The 22,149-nt window shown below is 39.0% G+C and overlaps 2 protein-coding genes across 7 annotated transcripts in view; both read left to right on the forward strand.

The window, feature by feature from the left end:
* Positions 1 to 22,149, forward strand: part of LOC145492241 (uncharacterized) — a 629,788-nt gene that overhangs the window by 4,353 nt on the left and 603,286 nt on the right. For all 6 annotated transcript variants that reach the window (XM_081471602.1, XM_081471598.1, XM_081471600.1 and 3 more), the window contains exons 3-4: positions 2,044 to 2,307; positions 3,256 to 3,504. In XM_081471602.1, the coding sequence (XP_081327728.1) occupies positions 2,044 to 2,307; positions 3,256 to 3,504 (513 nt within the window). The remainder of the gene's footprint in view (positions 1 to 2,043; positions 2,308 to 3,255; positions 3,505 to 22,149) is intronic.
* Positions 10,925 to 21,949, forward strand: LOC145492376 (proto-oncogene tyrosine-protein kinase receptor Ret-like). Its single transcript, XM_081471825.1, has 10 exons — positions 10,925 to 10,951; positions 11,805 to 12,108; positions 14,220 to 14,330; positions 15,394 to 15,584; positions 15,981 to 16,103; positions 17,396 to 17,466; positions 17,965 to 18,005; positions 18,419 to 18,515; positions 19,288 to 19,387; positions 20,085 to 21,949. Exons 2-10 carry the CDS (start codon positions 11,811 to 11,813, stop codon positions 20,151 to 20,153), a joined length of 1,101 nt encoding a protein of 366 aa, XP_081327951.1. The 5' UTR covers positions 10,925 to 10,951; positions 11,805 to 11,810; the 3' UTR covers positions 20,154 to 21,949.

Below are 22,149 nucleotides of genomic sequence, written 5' to 3' on the forward strand. Positions count from 1 at the left end.
TTCCTAGCCCCCAGGGGGCTACGCGGGTGAGGGATGCCTGACTAATTTACGATTCGGCCTACAAACATAATCTTGACACGCTTGGTCAAACCAATGAAGAAATAAGCCTTCCGCCATGCTTGCAGACCCATACAACGAAAGGTGCGGGTAATCCAGGACGTGTGGTGGTTCAGCCTGGCACAGCGCACGCTTGGGTGACACACGCTATTTGCACCCTTGGGCGAGTATCGTGGGAACCCTAACCCTGTGTACCGACCACTCTTACCACAAGTGAAGCCCCATACGGAGTGCAGATGGGAAGAAGCCCTCACTGATAAGAAATCTATCTTAAGGCACTGGTCTACACACTTCCACACCCACTTCAGCGCCAATTACAGTATAAACGCACTGTTCTTGACCCTACAAGTTTAGCATTGCACAACCGCTAGTGAAAACTGAACATGATGAGACTATAGAACTGCAAGATAGAACAGCTGATGAGCGGTCAAGTCGCCGAGGTTAACGGTGTTCCACTTGAGGTCTAGAAAAATGGAGGTTCAGCTCTCTACACAAGTTTTATGCCCTTTGTCGGAAGCAGGGTAAACGACCATTGTGGTGGAGTTACCATTACCCGGTACAAGAACAAAGCAGAAAATGGAGCTCTCCATCGAAGTTACATTTTTGTTAAGATTGCTGTTGAACAATCTTGTATCGTTCATTGCCAAAGCTCAACTTTCTGAAAGCCAGTGCGGCTTCAGAAGCAACCGTAGCAAAACAGACATGTCCTTAGACAGATATAGGAGAAGAGTCAAACACATTCATCGATCTGCCCGAAACATCGTGAGCAGAAACGGTCTTTAGAGAATCCTGGAAAAGCCAGGTTGCCGCTGGTTTTGAACATGATCCAGCCAGCTCAGACAAAGCAACGAACTGTCACAGCCCATCAAACGGCTTCAAACTGAGACGCCTCGTAGCCCTCACACCGTTCACAGCCCTCTTCAGCATGATGCTCAGGTGAGACTTGGACAAAGATGACGAGAAATACATTCGTTTACACACTGATGGGAGTCTCTTCAACCTAAGACGTCTACCAGACCAAAGGAAGACCTTGGGGCAGCTAATGCCCCCGTGCCCCACACTAAAACTTAAAAGCGTTTCAGCGAATAACTTCTTGCTTTGAAAAAACTTTGCTTTCCAGACTTGAACTCATCGGCAAGCCTCCCCCGAAAAGAAGAGTAGTGTCAACCAAGAATATTCATTGACCAGACCAAGCTGAAAGTTGTCCACCAGTTCAACTATCTGGGTTGTACAATCTCTTCAGATTCTATGATTGACTAAGAAGTGGATAATAGACTGGCCAATGCAAACTCCACCTATGGAGACTGCAAACCAGCCTGGGACAACAGCAATCTCAAATAAATCAAAATGATCAGCATATTATTTTCTTGTACGATGCCAGACTTGGTGCACGTATGGACGCCATCGCGGTGACTTCTTTAAGAACCTCGAGGTCCTCCAAAAGGCGGAGATCACCACCATTGAGACCAGCCGCTTAAGAATGAAATACTACCGCCTACTAAAGATTTTGCTATACGGTGAGGGTTCCGTTCGCCATCGTTATAGAAAAGCACCTCTTAGAATGCAGAAAGAATCACTAAAGAAGTGAAAAGAAGAAGGAGAAAGAACCAGGAAAAGACCTAATCAGCCAAAACGTTTCCCTACAGCCGTTGGGAAAGGGCATGCCTGCAGTGGATATCGATTTCGCCCATCATAAATGTTCTTTCCCGAAGACAAGCTGACTAAAATATTACGTTTGGTGTGACGTATTAAATTATGATAATTGTCAGTTAAGCTTGATGACCAATGCATTGGGACAGTTGGGTTTGTTATGAGAATGTAAACGGTAACTTGCTTGGCGGCAATAATGACTACCGTATAATATATAGAGACCCAAGATCTGCATATTGATTGAAAGATATTATTTTTCAACGATAAAAGTGGTTTCTATGACATGCTTTGTTTTCTGGCCTTAACTTTTTTGATTTTGTTCTTTCCTGTCTTTAGATAAGCCCGACGATGTTCATTTAGCTACAAATACAACAAACAAAATTTGTGCAGGAATCATCATAAACTTTACATGCAGCGCTGAAGCTAACCCAGCAGTCCATACTTATTTGCTATATGAAAATGATACTGTAATTTGCAATATGGGATTGGGAACAGTGATAATGAAAATGGAAGATGCTGGCCAGTTTGTATTCAGATGTGAGGCCAATAATTCTGTCCAAGATACTGTTAGAAGCAGTGACACCATCTTGACTGTTCTTGGTGAGCTCGCATAACTTATTTTGGTGGCAAATGTTAGCATGAATATATTAAGTATCAGTATCACTAAAGATCTACATTGTAGACTAGTCAAGCTACGAGAGCACTATTTTGACTAACCGGAGTACTAGTCAGGGTGCTACTCACTACAGGCTAGCCGGAGTGTTATTCAGGCAATCGGAGCACTATTAAGAGTCTGTGTAATTGGAGTGTTACTTAGGCTCGCCAAACAAAAACTTTTCTTACGGTAATTCTCTTTGCTTTTTCACTTATTTATCATTTTACTAACAACCATCAGAAGAACCAGCTGATAGCTCAGCTCTGGTTTTGACAACGTGAAATGAATAGGGGCATTGTTTGAGGATATTTCTATCTCTCCCCTCCAAAAAATGTCAGGATACCTATTACATGTATAATCCTAGTTCTACCGTAAGAGCGTTCTGTCTACGTAAAGCTTATTGCCCAATAACACACGGTGAATAATCTGATCAGGTCAAACCGTCCTAATCATTTCCAGACTTGTAATATATTTTATACCAATTGATCACTTTTCACGAGGTCTAATCGAGTTTATTGATTTTCCAACACAGAGAGCAAGGGCAAGCAGTCTAGTTTTGTTTTCTACTAGACATTTGTTGTCACATCACAGGTTGCAATGTATCTGCGTAGTTGCTGAACAAACATCCGTAGGATTACAACAAATACTTCTCCATAATGCAGTGGCCCGATGGTCAGGGCATTGAACTTGAGATCTGAATGTCAAGAGTGTGACCTTCGCTCTATCCTTGTGTTTTGGTCTCCAGTTGAAGAAGAAACTCACAAAGTAGCAGCTTTGTTCCAAAATCAGGCTGGAACTCAGTGTTGACCTCGTAATTTGGGACCATTTTCCTCTTTAATTTCCTTGCATGACTTTCAGGTAAAGTTATATGTTACATGAATTCATTTTCACAGCTCCTGCAGCCACTGTCAAACAGGCAAAAAATATTATCGCCGTGGAAGGGACCGATGTTGAAGTCTACTGTAATGTAACTAGTATTCCTGATCCAACCGTTATCTGGAGGAACGTCAAAAGTGGTGAAATTATTGAGGGAAATCTGTTGAACATTACCAACATAACTAGGGCTCAAGCTGGAGAATACAAGTGCACTGCAAACAACACTTGTGGAGCGGACTCTACAATGGTCGACATTGATGTGCAGTGTAAGAAAATAACTATTACATTGTTTATGTTTTTGTATAGGTGTGATCTCATGGTCATACTACTATTAAACGTACGTTTGCATAAAAATGTTTCAAAAGCAATTTACAAGTGAGAGTGAAAAGGTCTATCAGTTAAAAGCCATTATTGCCTGCTTCTGAAGTATTAAGAAGGTAAGAGTGCTCTTTTCTGACATAACCACTGCACAACCAACTGGTGCTTTCATCCAGAAAAACACAAACGTTTCTACCAGCCTGTTATAAATGGATATGGCTTGATGCTCCAAACTGCAGTTCCGTATTCCGGGATCTCTTCAGGCGCCCTGGAATGAATTTTGTTAATCTTTTGGTGATTATCATTTTGTTGACCACTAATCTGATATAACAAATACCTTATTGTACCTGTGCTAATGAAACGGTCTTCATGTATGAATAGAAAATATTCGTATTCTCGGTATTGGACTGGAACTAGCTTGCCATGAAGGCTAATGCGGGATATATCATTAAAAAAAGACTAATGTCATAAGAATTTTGAAACGACTCCACGCATCATCCTCAGTTACAAGCTAGTTCCCGTCCAGTACCAAGAATACAAATATTGTGTACTGATTCCCGTTTAAATTTGGTCAGCTTTGGAGAACGGCTCAATCCAAGGCTTCTTAACACACGTCTTACTCCAGCATTATTGTTTTTTTCTTTTTTTGAGACAGGTTTAGTGTGACAATGACAATTGTGGTGGAAAACTCAAAATATTCCAGTGGGATTTTACAACAGAGATTGTGTACAGGAACAGAATATCTGGACCAGTCGCAAGCATGTTTGTGACATCAAAATTGCACTTTAGGCAACAGTAGTTACGGTTCTGACATCAAAGGCCTTATTGTGCGGTTTCTCTTTGTTTGGTTCCTTCAGATCCCCCAGCGGTTACCAAGGAAGAAGGTCACATTATTGATGTGTCTGAAGGAGATTCAGCATCAATTCTTTGCCCAGTACTTGGAAATCCTCATCCCACCATAACTTGGTACAATGGAAATGAGACTTGGCCGAGCACTATGATAAATACCAACAACACTCTGAAGTTTCCTGAGACTGTGTTAGATGATAGTGGATGGTACACCTGCTTTGCCGAAAACTCTTTAGGAAACGTTACTGTCACGGTCCAGTTACGTGTTGGTAGGTTGTATTGTTTTGTTTGCTAAATTAGGCACTTTACAAGATTAATCACGCAATATAGCTTTTATTGCAATAATATATAGATTTAGGCCAACCTAAAAGCGTAGCCCCTGGGCCGGGTTGTTCAGAGCCAAATAAAGCTAATTCAGGAAAAGGTAAAATTTTGATTGGAGTTTTGCAACTTTGTCTTCAGGTTTTCTTTACATTGTTTGGCCCTCTGTTTTGAGTTTTAATGATCACTATATGCACAAAACAAAGCAGCAAAAAACATTTGTATAGAAGAAAAAGTTATACTTCGGTTAACTTTTAATGCTGGGTTAGTGTTAACCGGCTTCCGAACAATCCTGCCCTGTTTTCAACAAGTCAACCTGACATGAGCCGGCGATCCAATCGAAAACCAGCACTTGAAAAGCGGTCAACTTAAAAAACACATGACCGCGATGAGCTGTAAACTTGAGCCCGCGATATGGTAAACCAAGGCTGCATGTCTCTGTCAAACTATTATTTAGAGTATGGCCGCCATGTTGCGCGAGTCCGTCGTCGTCGTCGTCGCCGTCGCCGTCGCCGTCGCCGTCGTGCGTAAGCGCCCGCAAGGAATACCGCTGGTCATGATAACCATGAGAAAATCAGCTCATGGGGGTTTCCTTTTCTTTCTTATATGAGTATGGGGCTCCGCTATATGGCAGTCACGGCACCCATTCTTAAAATTGTAAGAGATAATTTTATAGAAGGCCCATACGTGGAACATCTTTAGCAAACATAGAGAATTGGAGTGGAGCTACTGAAAATGACATAAAAGGTAACTTTTTGCAGCTTCTCCCATAATCCTTAATATTTCTACTCCGTGCTAACTGATTGACTCTCTCATGGTGCCTCAGTTTGTTGCTTTGTAAAAGGATTTTGTGTCAGAAGAAATCTAGATTGTATGATACTATTATTAGATATTGCAGTCATGGTGTTTTTCCATCAAATTTTAAGACTATTTTATAAAACCGTCGGTAGGGTTCCATATGGAACTTCTTATGGTAAAGAAATAGCATTGCTGCTGCGAAGCTACTGAAAATAGCTTTAAAGAGAACTTTTCACAATTTCCCTCAAACTTTACTATATATGTTAGTGCACTCTGCAAGCTAACCTTATCATTTTGCATCAATTTACTGCATTTCTAACTTGAAGAGGGTTTTTATTTAATCAAAATTCTCATATCGCATATTCAAAGCGGTTGTTTTATTCAGGATTCATCACCCATATTATAAAGAAGAACATCCGCCTTTTTTCTTGAGAAATGGAAATCCCTCAATTAAAAAATGCAACGAGCCTAGATTTCTGAACAAAATACAACCGCAATGAAAATGTTTGGTAGCTCTGTATGAAAAATGTGTTATTTTTCCAATCTCAGAAAAGTCTGTAGAAACTACAGTAACCACCTTGCCAAAGCCAACGACTAAAGGTGAGGGTTTTGTTTTTGTGTTTATTATTGGAGTGCTCTTAGTTGATGGCAATTGTGATTCATGGACCTGAAGCATTTTATTAAAGCCTGGTTGCCCAGAAAATTGTTGTGTAGGTGTTTATTATTCTAGGAAGCTAGACAAAAAGCATACCAACGAAAAGTGGTGCAGCTTTCACCACGAGTGAAAGTCGCAAACTGGTTCTGATTAGCTAAGAAACAACGGAAACCAGCGGGAGACAATCAGATATGAGTTATGTCTACGAGAACATATTGGTGCAAAAATTTGAGATAAGATGCCAAGACGAAAATAGCCGGAATTTTCAGAAAACAACTATTTGGTTTTCGTAGTGAAACAAAAATAGTTAATACAAGAACTCAAGAACACGTAAGAAAATATTTGCTAAAAATGTTTGGATAGTTTAAAAATAACACACATTTGCGAGTTCACAGTTGACCACATTCGGGAAACCTCAATTACGTTCTCAGAAAAATTTGTAATTAAAGCTCCCTTAAGCGACACCGACCACTTTAGGGATTTTTTAAATTGGGATTTTTGTTAAAAAACTGAATGAAAAAAAAGAAAATATTATTGTGGCTAACATCCAGACATTTTGGGTTCAAATTCCGTATATGAGAACACCCATGTCATGTTCAACTTAAGATTTGGAATCTTAAGGGGCCTCGTTGTATTATCTGCATGAACATGCAAATCTCTTTTGTATGATTAGACTGGTCAACATATTTGCACGCTGGACACGTTCGATACTCAGACATATTTCGTTTGTGCAAGATTATTAGTACGATGGCTGAAGTGGGCTGTACTGTGTGATTCAAGTCAGCGCATGCTGTAGTTTTATCTCTGTGGTTAGAGAGTTGAGGTTACCATCTTTGCAGTAGTTACGTTTCATACGTTGCATATCTCCCCATTACCTGGTGATATTTTGTGTTACATGTATTTAGTTTCTATTCAAGTTGTAGAGAGCACCATTTCCGCCACGGTGATCATAGATAAGAGCTGTGATGAACGATTAGACGTTGAGAAAAAGTTTCCCAGTTTGGTGAGTTATTTTGTTTTTCATGTCGCAGACAATCGATTAATGCATAAAATAACTTAAACCGACGTGTGCTACACCTTCTTTTGAAAGTCTTTGGAGCAGAAGAATCATCCGCATTAAGTTGCTTCAGTTAATTTTATCTAGTGATGCCGCGGATAAGATTTGTCCGCTACACATGTTTTTATTTCTACATTGTTACAACGGGATAATACATACTACTAATATTACCAGCGACACCTAAGAAGCAATTTGAGCAAAGACACCGCAATCACAGGCTGAAAATGCCACCGGACTCCTCTTTCATGAGCATAATTTGTAGTGCACTCATGTTATGTGAGCATTGCTATCTGAGAACTTAATAGTTAATTTTTCATCATCCACTATCAAATTTTGATGATTGAACTGTTTCAAAATATGTATTTGCGAACCTGTTTAGCCTGGGCTGTAGGGGGGGGGGGGGGGGAACAACTATAATAACTTGTATAACTTAAACAAAATAATGCTAGAGTGGTCAAACAAGGTAGATTGGTTAAAAATCAATTTTGGAACTGTCCTGACATTTCTGATAATTTTGCGAAACGCAAGATGGCGGAATTTTTGAAAAGTGAAAGAATTTAGGAGTGATTAACACGTGACTTTACATGCCATGTACGTTTGATTAATATTGCATCCCTCCTTCCCCCCGGACTAAATATGGTGAAGGTTTGGTGGGTTAAGTGGTTGGTATTTTGATTGGTTTTATGGATATCCTGAGTGACATTTTGAAAAAGCTGAAATTGCAAATTGAACGAGAAAAGCCGTATGATTACTTATTAAAAATATAAGCATGAAAAAATTCGCGTGGAGGAAGTGCCGGAAGATCTTTCACTTTTTCTCATTCGAGAAAACATTTTTCAAAGTTTCCCCACAAAATTGCACTTGTGTTACACTTAAACTGAACTGTTCTCAGCCAATCAGAATGGAGTAATTTTTTCGTGTACTTTATTAATTATGTCATGTTATGTTTTCTTTGTGTGCCATATTATATTTTTCCGCACTGTTTATGCATTTTTCAAAACTATGCTTGGAGTCCTGCATCAGTCTGACCCAAAGCAGTTTTAACACTGACAAATAAAAAAATGGACTCTTTTCTCACTTTAACTTCTTTGGTTTAGGAAACTAAAAAGATCATGGTGCCGCAAAATCTTTGAACGCGCGTATTTATGTACTCATACTAAGTGTTAAAGGATAATGCAATGGAAAATTGAAGTGAAATTTTAACTTATCAACTTTTGCATGCAATGTTACGCGCATGGAAACTTTCTATGCTGTCAGTAGATGGTTTGAGTGAGTTAATATTTTTCTTTTCAGGCTTGTGAGCGTGTCAGACACTTGGGTTGTTTATCCGCCCAAGCTGTAGCTAGTAGGTATGATAAATACTTTTTCATTCTGTTTGTGTTTTGTGAACTTAATTATGAGGTATACGAGGTGTTGGTTATTAAAGGACCGAACAAGGAAGATGGTAATGCTGTGACGTTTGGGACGGTAAACTAGATCATATTTTCTAGCCCTCGTTTAGCTACTCGGGTTAATAGTGTATGTTTTACACCTAGAGCTGCACTCACATGGCGAGCTTAGCAATATACTGCATCGCCTTCTGTTGCTATAAGTAAATGCAATTCAGGTGAAGGTGTGAAGGAACAAACTAGTGAAACAGGTGGCAAAAAAGGTGTTATACTTTCACGTTCACTGGGAAATGCCTGAATTATTTACTTGCTAGCGCTGTTCTTGTGTGTTTATCAAAGATTTATAGGTCTACAGGCACAAAAAAGTAATCATCTTTCTTACTATTGCATCAGTTTATTTCTACACTCTTCTTTAAAAAACAGGTAGCAGTCAAAAACGGTGTCATAAAAGGGTAGCCCGGAAGGGATATTTGGTTTCGGGAACGAGTCCTTCAATACTTTTCGAAAACATAAATATATATAAAATAAACTAATTTAGCCCCGCTCTTGTTGCTCTTAAACCGTTTAACAAATTTAACAATTATTATCACCATGATTTAGTCCTGGTAGAAGCTCAGGAAGTTATCATTTCTGTTTTGCCATAGGTTTTTCACAGTGCAATGAGATCTTTTTGTTTTAAGGTGTGGCAGCGTTATCGTAGATTTTGAGATGAAATTCAACCGAAGTGCAGTCGTTAGTGAGGTGTTGAATGTTCTGAAGACAGCCGCAGAAGAAGATAATTTTGATGGATTCAAAGTCGATCCCAATTCTATTGAACAAGTTTCTCCTGCACCCACGGACACTTCAAGCACCGAAGGTAAAACATTTTTTTCTTATTTTTATGGCAGCTCAATATAATTTACATGTATAAAAAACTGCGAAATAATGCACTGTAACTGGTTGTTCTTTCCCGATATCTTCGCGATTCATCTCCGAGAAAAAAAACATAGCTTTCCATTTTCGTAATGTTTCAAAAGCGGGAATATTTCAAGTATTCTGGTTGCAAGCCTTATGATAACTCTTAAACTAACAGCCGTAAGATCTAGGCCAACTACAATGGCTTCAATTGGCTGGAATTGGATTGGCCATGCATGGCCTCTAATTCAATGCCTTCTATCAGTATGTTACAGCACCTCTAGGAGCTGTAATTTTAAAATTTAACATAAGTTTTATAGGCAACAGTGACGGTAGAGCTCGTGAATTGTAGCAAGACTGAAACTTTCCAGGTCAGTTTGGAATGTGCGTAAAAACCAACGTGCAAATCAAGTCGATCGCCTGATGTTACGCAGAGGCGGATCCAGAATTTGGCTGGCAACTTGGGACTGCAGAATCAATGGGGCATGGTTCCAAAATGGTGCATTTTGAGAATTGGAACCTAATCTAAAAGTGATACACCAGAAATACTAGCAATACCACAAAGTAGAAATTACAAACTACAATGAGTTTCCTCTCCTGAGTACTTTGCTTCTTTAATAGGGAGGTGGCCACCCAATCAATCCCCCCAAATCCGCCCGTGTTTTTAATTTGTGCTTGGGAAGTATTATAAATCAGTGTAGTATTCCTTTTCCATAGAGACGCATGAAGGTATTGTATATTCGATAAATTCTCTTGCTCTAAGTGGATAAATGAAATGACTTATTTGTATGCCTGTTGGCAATAACATCGATCAACATTAAGGAAACCAGTTAAACTGGGCGATTTTCATTTTTCTCTCATAGTTGCGGGAGAATGCAAGTGCTCGTACAATGACGTCATCTGGGCAGCTGTAGTTGGAGTTCTTGTGTTTATAATCATTTGCCTGATTCTTTACATCGTTTGGCTACACAAGAAAGGTAAAACCGTCATATATTTTAGAGTGTATTTTTTCCCCTTCTCCGCCGTTATGTCTCATTGCTAGTACATGTATATTGTGTCCACTATGAAGTTTGATTAACTATTTTTTTGTTTCTTAGGCACTGCTGGGAAAAAGAGGTAGGTTGCTTTTCACTTGAGGCATAAAAAATGGCTCACCGCAGATCAATAATGCCAAAAAGCATCTCATCAAGTCGTTCAAGATTCGTTGCATGTTATATTTGCCTTGTCAGCTTTTATAGTAGTTGTTCCTTTGATTATTTATGATGCAATACATCAAACACGAAAGGCCGTGTTTGACCACATTTCCAAACACCGAGAAAAGAGGAGTCGAATGCCAATTTTCCGTATGACATGTTTAAATTTTCAATTTTTGAAATATATTTCTTCTTTTTTCTTATTTCAGGTGCTATAAAGAAGAGAGAGGTGTTTATGACGTAAGTCTTTGTTGTCGGTTTTTTATTTAAAGCAATAAAGCAGTTCTACCGCGTAATTTTTGATTGTCAAAAGGCGGGTTCAGTTTTGTTTGCCGAATTAAGTTAATGTTCTTTTTGGGCACTATTGGAATGCCGTTGCCAGGCAATAGTGCTTGTAAGGATGCAAATCGGAGCCTCCATGAAAATTTTCCACGCGGAAGAAACTCCATGGTTTTTGAGTTCTGCAGAACAACATTACCAGTGGCTGCTTATTGGTGTACATTTGTTGATTTCTTTAGAAAGATAGCCACAGGAAATTGACATTGGTTCAGGACCAGTTTTGAGGGATTAGGGGACATAATTATTTTAAGGAAGGAAGGGGACCTAAGGAAGGGGGCCATAGATAATTTTACAAACAGTTTGTTTAACCTCGCTATACAAACTGAAACAAACGTGTTTGTCATGGGGACCAATATACCTTAACTCATCAAGTCCTTCTGTGTCTCAGGGAGTGATAAAGATAACACAAACGCTTTGATGTGTGTCCTGAAGAGCGGGCTGGGGGAGGGGTGCGGGAGAAAATGGATGGTAGACAACAGTTATGAGCGGTTTCACTGGAATTATAAGTGCGTTTCAGAGGGAAAAAAATGAAAAAAAAATGCCAAATTTTCAAGGTTTGCAATGCTCCTTTCTTCTAAACTTCCTTGTCTTCGGTTAATTATTTCTACTGTGTTGGTTTGATATCTTACAAAACCCTTTTCCCGAGCGTTCTTTTGACTTAATACCCCAGAAAAAAATATTTTAAATATCGCGAGAAAGAGCCTTTAATAGATGCTGTGGAAAACGCTTGTATATCTCTTACATATTTTTACAGAATGAAATGGCATTGGACGATCTCCAAACAAGTAGTCCTAATCCCGGTAACTCCACCCAGCTTCGCTCAGAATACATGGACCTATCAAAAGCAACTACAGCCAACGACGAAACACAACGTGTTGCTCAAAGTGCTGAGTACGCGCCTCTTCATCCAACAACACGTTCTTGGGAAGTTGAAAAGCAACACGTGACAATAGAAAAGATAATTGGTAAAGGTGCTTTTGGTCAGGTTGCCAAGGCAACGGCAACAGGACTTCGAGGCAGGCCTGGAAAGACGACTGTTGCCGTCAAAATGCTTAAATGTAAGTCTTTGTTCTTTTTTTCTGTTAGGTATTGTTAGGTTTCATTAACTAGTTTTTAAACTCGTGGATACGCGAAGCGTAGAAACGTGTTTGTTGCGGGGACTCCGATATGCAAATGTGTCACGCACTCACGCACTCACTCACTCACTGAGGTGTAGACACTGCTCGTAATTAGTCGGCCCGAACGAGAAAGTTCGAGTCCGACGCCATGTTGGAATAGTAACCGAGCCCGACGCCATATTGGAATAGTAACCGTGCAGTCAGTGCGAGCCTACTACTCAATGCGTGCATCGTGCCAGCCCGAATATTGATGATTTTGTAGCTTTTACACGACCATTAATATTAGGTGTTTCGCTAAATTGAAGTGGAGTTGACTTCGAATGTTCGAATTAGTACTATGGCCAACTTGAAGGCTGAATCTCAGGAGCATTTGAGTCGTCCAGGCGTTCAAAATGACCAGGAGATAGGCATTTGTTTGCTGGAAAGTGACCTGAAAAGCTAATGTGGTAAGCTTTGATGAGAATGTTTCTTATTCCTCGACCTTAATGAGCTTATATGAGCGAAACGAACAACTTTTAATGAACGAAACGGCTATTGAATGCAAGACAAACATCGGCACCTTTGTATAATATTGTAATTTCATTTTTATAATTTAGTAACATCTAAACCTGAGGCCAGCCGAAATATTGTTTTAACTCTACGACGTTGTGTCAGCCTTGCAGCAGTGACGTATTATCGTTTTACTTTTCAAGTTTGACTGATTAGATCTGCTGTGAGATCCAACGTTCAATCAAGCAGGACCTTCGTTTACCGCTTTGCAGTTTAAACACTTAAGTTTTTCATGTCGAGTTGTCCATGTTCAACCGGCATCGATTTAAGTTTAGATTAAAGTTGTGTTCTCTATACTTGTCTTGTTTATTTTAGTACATAGATCTGAACTCCGAAGTGGGATGTGAAATGCACATAAACTTGGAAAGAAACTCCCAAATACTTGATTTTGATAAGCTTAAATGATTTTTACCCTGTCTTTTGTTTACACTTTTGCTTCCAGATTGAAAAGATAACAAAGGGAAAGAAACCCCCTGTGAGCTTGTCCCCAATTATTAGTTAATACTAAATACATTGACACTTCAGTAAAGCTGTTATTATTATTGTTGGAACACATATTTATGGTCGACAGATTTGTCGGATCAAAACTGAAAATGCTTGCAAAAGAGTCTGCTTATTTTGATGTATTTTACGTACAATATATATAGAGACAAGCGGTTCCACATTGGAAAAGAAGTGCTGTCTCAATGAATGAAATGCAATGAAAAACGTTTGTGAGCTCGTACGACTTGAATACATGCAAATTTTTCCAGCATGCAGATCAACATCAAGATCTGGGTGTGTGGGAAGGGGGAGGGAGGGGGGAGAGTATTCTATGATTTGTTGGGCAGGAGTGTTCTCTGTGACCCAAGAACCCTTAGCCTTTACCATTCCATGTTCTGCTGCAATTTTGCCACCCTAGCTATTCTGGACGTATGTCTTTGTAATATGTGTGTAAAAAAAAGCCAACGAAAAAAGCCTACACTTTGTGAGTTAAGTGCGACCTTGCATGGTACAAACCCGGCTTGTTTTAACAGCATTTAATAATACACCAGTAATTGCAAGTTCACCAATATATTTTATCTCTAGATTACCTAATCCACGAGTTTGGCCATAGGTCTCCTTTGATTTTTTTAGCTTGCGAATAGTTTTGCTTAGAAACTCTATCAACCTGCAGAAGTCGGTTTCTGAATTGTTGCCGTTGGCGTTCAGTACTTCATTAAATCAAAATTCGTTGCAGAGAAGTCATCCATTTTTTATAATGTCCGCTTGAAAATTCTTTTACTTTAAACATCTTTATTTGTTTGTTTGTTGTTGATCAGGTCTGTTTTATTGTTATTAAGGCTGTGGTCTCAGTAATTTATAAGGCTCTTTGACGAAACGCTGACGTTCATATTGTAGATTAATTAGAAATATATTGCCCCGTGCGTCAGGAGATAACGTACGTCTTTTTTTAAAGTATGAATTTAATTTACCAAACTGGCTCAACATTTTTGCCTGATTCAAGTTTTGTTCTTTTCCAGATAATTCTCCCGAATCAGACAGGAGAGATTTGCTGAGAGAACTTGACACAATGAAGCAACTCAAACCACATCCTCACGTCATTAAACTACTGGGATGTGTCACAGAAACTGGTAAACTGTTAAAAAATTGCGAATTGAACACATGAGAAATGTAACATTGATGGTACGTCCTGTCATAGAAGGCCATTCATTAGATTTAAGAATAGACAAATTCTCACATTAGGAACGTGATTCCGTCGTTAAGCATACATCAAACACAGTTTGTTGCTAAGAAGTTCCATACACAAAGAATCTAGCATGTTTGCCGAAAAAATTAAATGTGTCATCTATTAGGCTATTTCAATTATAAAGAAAATACGTCCAAGTTTTTCACAACAGTTTGAAACAGTTATTTTTGAATGTCTATTCTTTTTAGAAGAAGAGCAGATTTTTACCTAAGTAAGATCTTTTAAACCTATATTTCAAAGTTATAATCCCTGCAGTCGCGTACGGTATATCCGTATAGGGAGGCATGAATCGCTCAGATGACTTCCACTCACTCGGAAGACTACACTGCAGAGCAGCAAGGGCTATTTGTAACTTTCCTAAAGACCTACCATCAGTTGGAGCCCTCACCAGGGCCAAATGGGACACTCTAAGAACCTATTATAAGAATTCCATTCTGAAACTAATTTATAAAATGTACTACAATGATTCACCACCCTGTATGACTGCACATATTGCAAAATCACAATCCTCCTATAATTTAAGAAACAGCGTTAAGCTGGAAATCCCTCATTTTAAATCAAATATCAAGAAATCCTCCCTATCTTACAGAGGCACAATTCTGGGGAATTCCTTACCGATTGGATGCCGAATGGCGAACGGTAAAAACAACTTCTCTAAGATGATCAATAATCTTACTTTGGTCAGGAACATTAGCTTTGCGAATATATACTGCAGAAGATGAGTCGACTGCCAATTGGTATACGTTTATTAGTCACACAATGTCAATAATTAGGTAAATTATTATTAGCTGCAAATTTTTCTTTAAACTAGATTAGATCTCACATTGTAAATTTTTTAATTCTTATTTTGCAATTATTCTTTGTTTATTTACACACGACCCCACAAGCTGCAAGCTTAATTACTTATCGTGTTTAAATAAAGGTTACCTACCTACTTACTTACTTAGAGCCTCTAATGGTAATAATCGAGTATGTACCTTATGGGGACCTGCTGGGATACCTAAGGAAGAGCCGTGGACTGAATGACACTTATTACAAAGACCCGGATATCAAACCACAAACAAGTCTGTCGTCACAACAGCTGATGAAGTTTGCTTGGCAAATCGCTGATGGCATGAGTTACCTGTCATCAAAATCTGTAGGTTAAATATGTTTACAATCTTTTAGCACCACTTTTCGTAATCAGCTTATCGACAAATCTCTTCACAACAGAAATTATTACTATTGTTATACCAGATTTCCATGCGTTTAAAGCGTTATTTATGTTATTTTATTGCTTATACCTCACTAGTTCTTATGGCTTTTAGTGTCCATGTTGTAAAGAGATCCCGTGGGCCTTGGTTAATGCTAATTTACTTTCATTCCAAACAGTGGTACAAACGGGACTCTGCAAACTAGAACGAGATAAAAGTACACCGTCGAGCCCGCCACGTGTTCCTAACTCCTGACGCATGCGCGAGGCCTATAACCGCGGACCTAATATGTTTACACATGTTAGTTTCAGATTTAATAAATAGTATTCCGTTTGTAACAGATTATCCACCGAGACCTGGCAGCTCGTAATGTGTTGGTTGGTGAACGAGAAACGTGTAAAGTGACAGACTTTGGAATGGCTAGAGATGTTCAGCAGGACAACATTTATGAGAAAAAGACAAAGGTAACAATCCTAAGAAGCGAATTGTTTCTGTTGTTTGTTCTATTGTCCTCTCAAAGGGTATCAAGCCATTCATGTGAGACCTTACGACAGTTGCTACCCGACCAGCTGGCTATGGGTCCACAATTTGGCATTTGCTGTGCATAACTTTACAGTTTTCTATATCTTATTTTAAATGCCCAATGAACACACCAATATTCTAAGTGTCCGCGTAATTCCTCGCGAAGCGTGTGCTAGGTTCATAATTATTGGCTCAAGAGCGCAGGGGGATCGGTTTCTTGTCGAGATTACTTTCATATTTATTGTGACTGCATCTTGCCACAAGAATGTGATTACCCGTCAAATTTGTTACCAAATGGCACAGGCACTCACCTTTTAATCTGATGACTACCATCGTTCCTCGTCCGAGTCTGCAAGGAATCTTTATTTTCTTCTCCTTCTCATTACATGGCAAAAATAGACGGAAACTAAAAATGCGCAAAGACTGATCCAAGCTTAGGGTGGAACCCAGTCTTTCTAAGTCGACCAATTTGGTTATAACCGAGAAAAGGTCGAGGTACAGGTACATTTCTTACCTTGATCTTCTCTTGCAAATGAATGTACAGTGCTCCACCAACTGAGCTATCAAGCGTTCAGGCCTGAATTTTTTTCAGGCTTTAATTTAACAACTCACAATGTGACCAGCTCCCAGTTGACTTGATAGCTCTATTGGTAGAGCAATGCGCCAGTATCGCAGATGTCATGGGTTCGAATCCCGTTCAGGCCTGAATTTTTTTCAGGCTTTAATTTCACAACTCCTTAAGTTATATGTTTAACTGCGATGATCAATCATGTCTTCATATCTTTCTCTGCAGTTCAAATATACGATCTTTCATATATTCATTCGCATTCTTTATCATATACGAGTATATTACGAACTCACAATGTAACCAGCTCCCAGTTGGCTTGATAGATCAGTTGGTAGAGCACTGCACCAGTATCGCAGGAGTCATGAGTTCGAATCCCGTTCAGGCCTGAATTTTTCAGGCTTTTATTTCACATTAAGCTGTGTGTATAACTGCGATGAGCAATCATGTCTTGATGTTCCCTTGTTATAACTTGTTGCCTCTAGACGAGAGACTCATCCTGCTGTTACAGTGGAAAACCTTACCAGCCAGAAAAAAAAAATCTTTGAAGACGTAGACAGGCGGCAATTTGTTTGCGCGTGCAAGCCTATGCCTTGACGAGGTTCTCCTGCAAATGTGATCCTAATTTACATTAAAATTGAATTGTTTACGAACTACTTCAATCTTTAGGGCCGTCTTCCAGTCAAATGGACTGCTTATGAAGCGCTGTTGTATGGAACGTACACCACCAAAAGTGATGTGTAAGTAGATCTGCTCACGACTGGCCAATGGTTCCTTAAGAACCACAGCAAGCTACCAACAGTAAACTTTATGTCAGAAGTGATCATGAGACTCTATTGGTTCTTCCGAAAAATCGAAGAGAGATCTCAAGATTGACTTAAGGATTTTAAAATTCGCGTAGTCAGTTTTTAAAAACTAAAACAATATCAGTCGTCTTTGTTCACGTCATCGTTAGTTATGCAATTTATTGCTGAAGTGATCCACGTTGACAAAAAGCAAACAACTGAACTTTCTTTAAGCCTGTTCTAGGTTGCCAATCCCGATAAGTGACAGAGGATTGTGTTGAACAAGGATTTCAAGTTTTATGTTCGATCCATGAAGCTTGCTGTTTGAGAAATAAATGGCATAATTATTTACAACATCAAAACTTGATTGTGTAATGTGACCGTGGAAAATATTTTCAACCAAATTTGTTGTATATCAATTGTTCAGTCATCGTTCATTTTATTTGTTCACAGATGGAGCTATGGAGTTGTCCTTTACGAGATTTTTACGATAGGTAACATCTTTAAGTACATATTACTTCGATGGGTTTTCTGCACTGTTCGGGAAAAGAAACAGAAATTTTCCAGAAAATGAATTACTGTAACACGAGAAGATGCTTAAGAAAAAACAAACAAACAAACAAACAAACAAAAATAGAGCGAAAACACGGGTCGCAATCATGTTTCAGGTGCAAATGTACGTTCTCCCACTAGTCAATGGAAATACGTAATAAATAGTTTTCTCATTTTTAAACAGCTTTTATAGATTGCTTTCAGTTGAAGTAGTGATTACGTATTACGTGCTTCTTTCATTAATACACTGCGTTACTCCGTTTGTGATGGAGGCAGCAATCATAATTCCGACAAACAAAATCTAACGTTCCTGTGGTTTTACCGATAAACTCGAGACATTGTTGTTTTCTTATAGGTGGGTCACCGTATCCACGAATGGATGGCAGAAAAATTGCAAGCTTGCTTCAGGAAGGGAAACGAATGCCCAAACCACAACACGTGGATGACAAACTGTAAGTTTTGCTTCTTGAAAATCAAACCAGCAGTGACAGCGCTTTATGGAAGGCTGCAGTGCACAGAATATCGCGATTTTGATACGTCGAGTTATGGTCAGTTATGCAATTATGTAATCGTATACCGCGTAGTGGAACCTAACCTCCCACCTGTTGGCAATCGTTGTTATTCGTTATCTCAGAATTGGAACTGACTGTCTCATGCAAACTACATGTATATTGCCCAGTAGGGTGGGGTGGGGAGGGCTACTCAGGTACATGTATGATAGTGCATGCTGGGGCTAAATCGGACAGAGATAAATTGCATACAAATGGCAAGCAGAATTCATTTCTTAACGATTTAGGAATGACCGCTGTCTGCCAAACGATTGATATTATAGAATGAATAAAACAAGATTAATATAATGCAAAACCTGTCTGGAATACTTTTGATGTTTTGTTTTTTTAATTAGTTATTTTTCTGCAAAGTAAAACAACCTTTGTCGGTTTTGAGTTCTAGGCCATTGATTTATTTCATTAATTTTTTTGGGGGGGGAGGGGGGGGGAGTTTTAGCCTAATAGGACTTTTTTTGAGTCTAACGACTCGCACCTTTCAACACTGATGTGATTGAGTACCCCTGGGGTACAGTCACTTTTCATAACTTTCGTTCTTGCCAAGGGGAAAGGGAAATTCTTTCCGAAAGCCATTTAGGCAAAAGTGATTATTATTTGGAAATACGCTTGACATCGAAATTTATTGAAACAGTCCATCAGAAGTTCTTGTTTATCCCAGGTATCAGATAATGATGAAATGCTGGGAAAATGACCCGGATGAGAGACCAACATTCACTGATTTGAAAAACCAGCTTAAGGATATGGAGAACCAACATAGGGTAAGACAAAAGGCACACAGACGAAACAGTGAATTATTGACCCAATCATCTACGACCTTGCTAACACATGCAATCACGAAGAATTAACAACCTGGCAACGTCTTCTGGAGTAAGTTGCTGTGGAGTAACATTTAGCACGATAATATTATATCCCTCGTAAATGGATAAAGCACTAAGTTCCGTCAGCCTGTGGTTGATGCGGAGTCCATCTGAGCATGTTACATTTTTGGCCCAACAAGTAGTAGCCAATTGCAAAGCATTTAAGGTCATCGAAGGTGACTTAGGGCTGGGGTGCAAATGCAAGCGAAAGATTGCAGTAAATAAATACACAACGTGGTCGTGCAGCTGCTGGTAATATAACACTGCTTTTCAAAACGAAAATGCATTTGGATAGTATTTTGGAAATAGTTATAAGAAATGCAACGTCTCCGGTTATATATTATCATATCGACTTTACACTTGAGTCTCGAACCTTTCGACTTTGGTCTTAAACTCTCGGAAGAGTATTGCTCCTGATTGGAAAGAAGTTTTCTCTGAAATCGACATAATGCTTAGGGTATGCTCATGATTATTGGACACACCGCCTGGCTCAGCTGCTGAATGATGTTTCAGCCATACTATACCCGGTTGCCACTATTTGTGTGATGTAGCTGTAAGTTAACTTATACTGATGATGTAACTATTTTTTCATCTTAAGCGGCTGATCAACATGAAGATGTTCGACAAGACGCAGTTATACGCAAACGCCGAGGACTTGGTCGTGTAAACTAGCAGAAGTTTCATCACTGCCCAAGCAGCAAATATTCATTGATTTCGCTATCAGTTTTCATAGTGTAGTGTTTTGCTCGAAAATGGATAAACTATTACTCTAGTCTTAAGCTACTAAGTTAAGTTGCTTTACTTGCTACCCTTTTTATTCCCAAGTATCTACATATGTCGATAGGCTGTGACATCATCGATTTTCATGCCTTCAATTCACTCAGTGACTGATGCCCCTGTCAATTTAAATGCAAAAAGTTTAGCTACTGAGACCTTTCTCAACTGACAAAGCCAAGCAGATCCAGCTGAAGTTGTGCAGCAAAAAGGTCGTTTCAAAGTCACTGGAAAATTTCTCTCGCACAACTTTCATTTAACAAGAAAGAGTAGACACGCATGTAAATGAGGAAATACGATAAAAGAAGCGAAAAAGGATAACGTAAGTAAGGCAGTTTCTTGGTAAAATACTGGGAGATAACAGAGATTATAGGTTCTTAGGATTTTTAGGAATAGAAACATACTTTTGTTGATGTTAACGTATTAGTTATTGCTCTAGGCTTGTATTTTCAAGGAAACATTTTCGACGTTTTGAAAAAAGAGCTACCAAACGCTTTACAAAAACTCGGTAGATTTGTATTTTTAACATATGTTTTAAATAGGTCGTTACTGTTGATCAGCAGTCTAAAGATGCGTGTTTACTATATTTTTTACAAGTAACATCTAAAGATTCCCATGCTATTTCGTGCATAGGAACGTCGTATGTAATTAAACCAAGCCCATCCAGGGGGGAGTAGGAATACTCCTAGTCGCTTCATGCTACAGAAACCGGGATAAGCTCCGGCCTGGATGGAGGGCACTTGGCTCGTATGCAGACTTTGCCTTTGCCTATTTGCGCAGAAAGGCCTCACATTAGACACGAAATGACTACAAACATTAAAAGAGCTTGTGAAACTTAGTAATCGGTTAAGTGTTTGGCTCTTTGGGTGTAATATTCGAGGAGAAATTTGCTTTCAAAAACTGCAATATTTCTTGGTTGCAAAGGTGCTAATGAGCTCTTATATTCTTTATAAAATGTTGAGTTATTAAACCCGCGTCGCCCAAAAAGTATTTAATACAGCAGGCTGATATTCCTTAGGACAGTTAATCGTGCTGTGCCCTTTCAATGTTCAAGACTAATGTTAACGTTTTTGTGGCTCTATTAGAAACTGTATCGCTTGTGCTAATGAGGAAAATATTGTAAACAAAGGTACTCCTATATGTAGTGACGTATTTCAATTGCAGTTACGTACATTATTCATTTCAGTGGAATCGTTTTCATTGACTTTTGAAATTGCGACTTAGTAGTAACTAGGGGTGTACCCAGGGAAGTGTTACGGGTCCTCCCTTTCCGATTTTCAAATTTTTCCAATAAGGTCTATTTGAAACTTTTCAAATGAGACCAAAATATGCTACTCCATATTTTAAGACAGTAAGCGCAATTGAGACCACGACACTGACTACAAGTCTACAGGCCTACAAGAAGATACGTGCAAAAGTTGGTACTATTTTACACATATGTGTAGTTTGTACATCAAAAAAATTTCCTTTTTAAACGCGACGCGCATGCGTTCCGGAAGGCTTTATGATTAAACTGTACTAGTTGATGGTGACTTATTTCGTGCGAGATGTAATCCTTTCTTACAAAAAGTCTGGCTATGCCTCTGATAAATGCACATAGTTTGACTACTTTGAAATAATCCTTCAGACGCGAAAGCGACCTGAAATGCTGAGACCTTCGCTGTATTCACAGGCTATTAATATCTTGGCTGCCCAACAAAGCTGTTAACGCATGTACTAGATTTAGAAAATTTACTTGGCTAATGTGTCAAATATTTTTACGGCCATAAAATAAACTATAAGACGTTCTTAAAGTTACCGTTGTTTGGTGTGCAACTTGTTAAGGTGGTTCCAAGACACTCGCACATGAACATGCGAGCTGACGGTCTAACTCGTTTCGTTCAGCACGG

Source organism: Orbicella franksi, chromosome 7 (assembly GCF_964199315.1).
Source record: "Orbicella franksi chromosome 7, jaOrbFran1.1, whole genome shotgun sequence".
In the NCBI taxonomy this organism is placed as follows: Eukaryota; Metazoa; Cnidaria; class Anthozoa; order Scleractinia; family Merulinidae; genus Orbicella; species Orbicella franksi.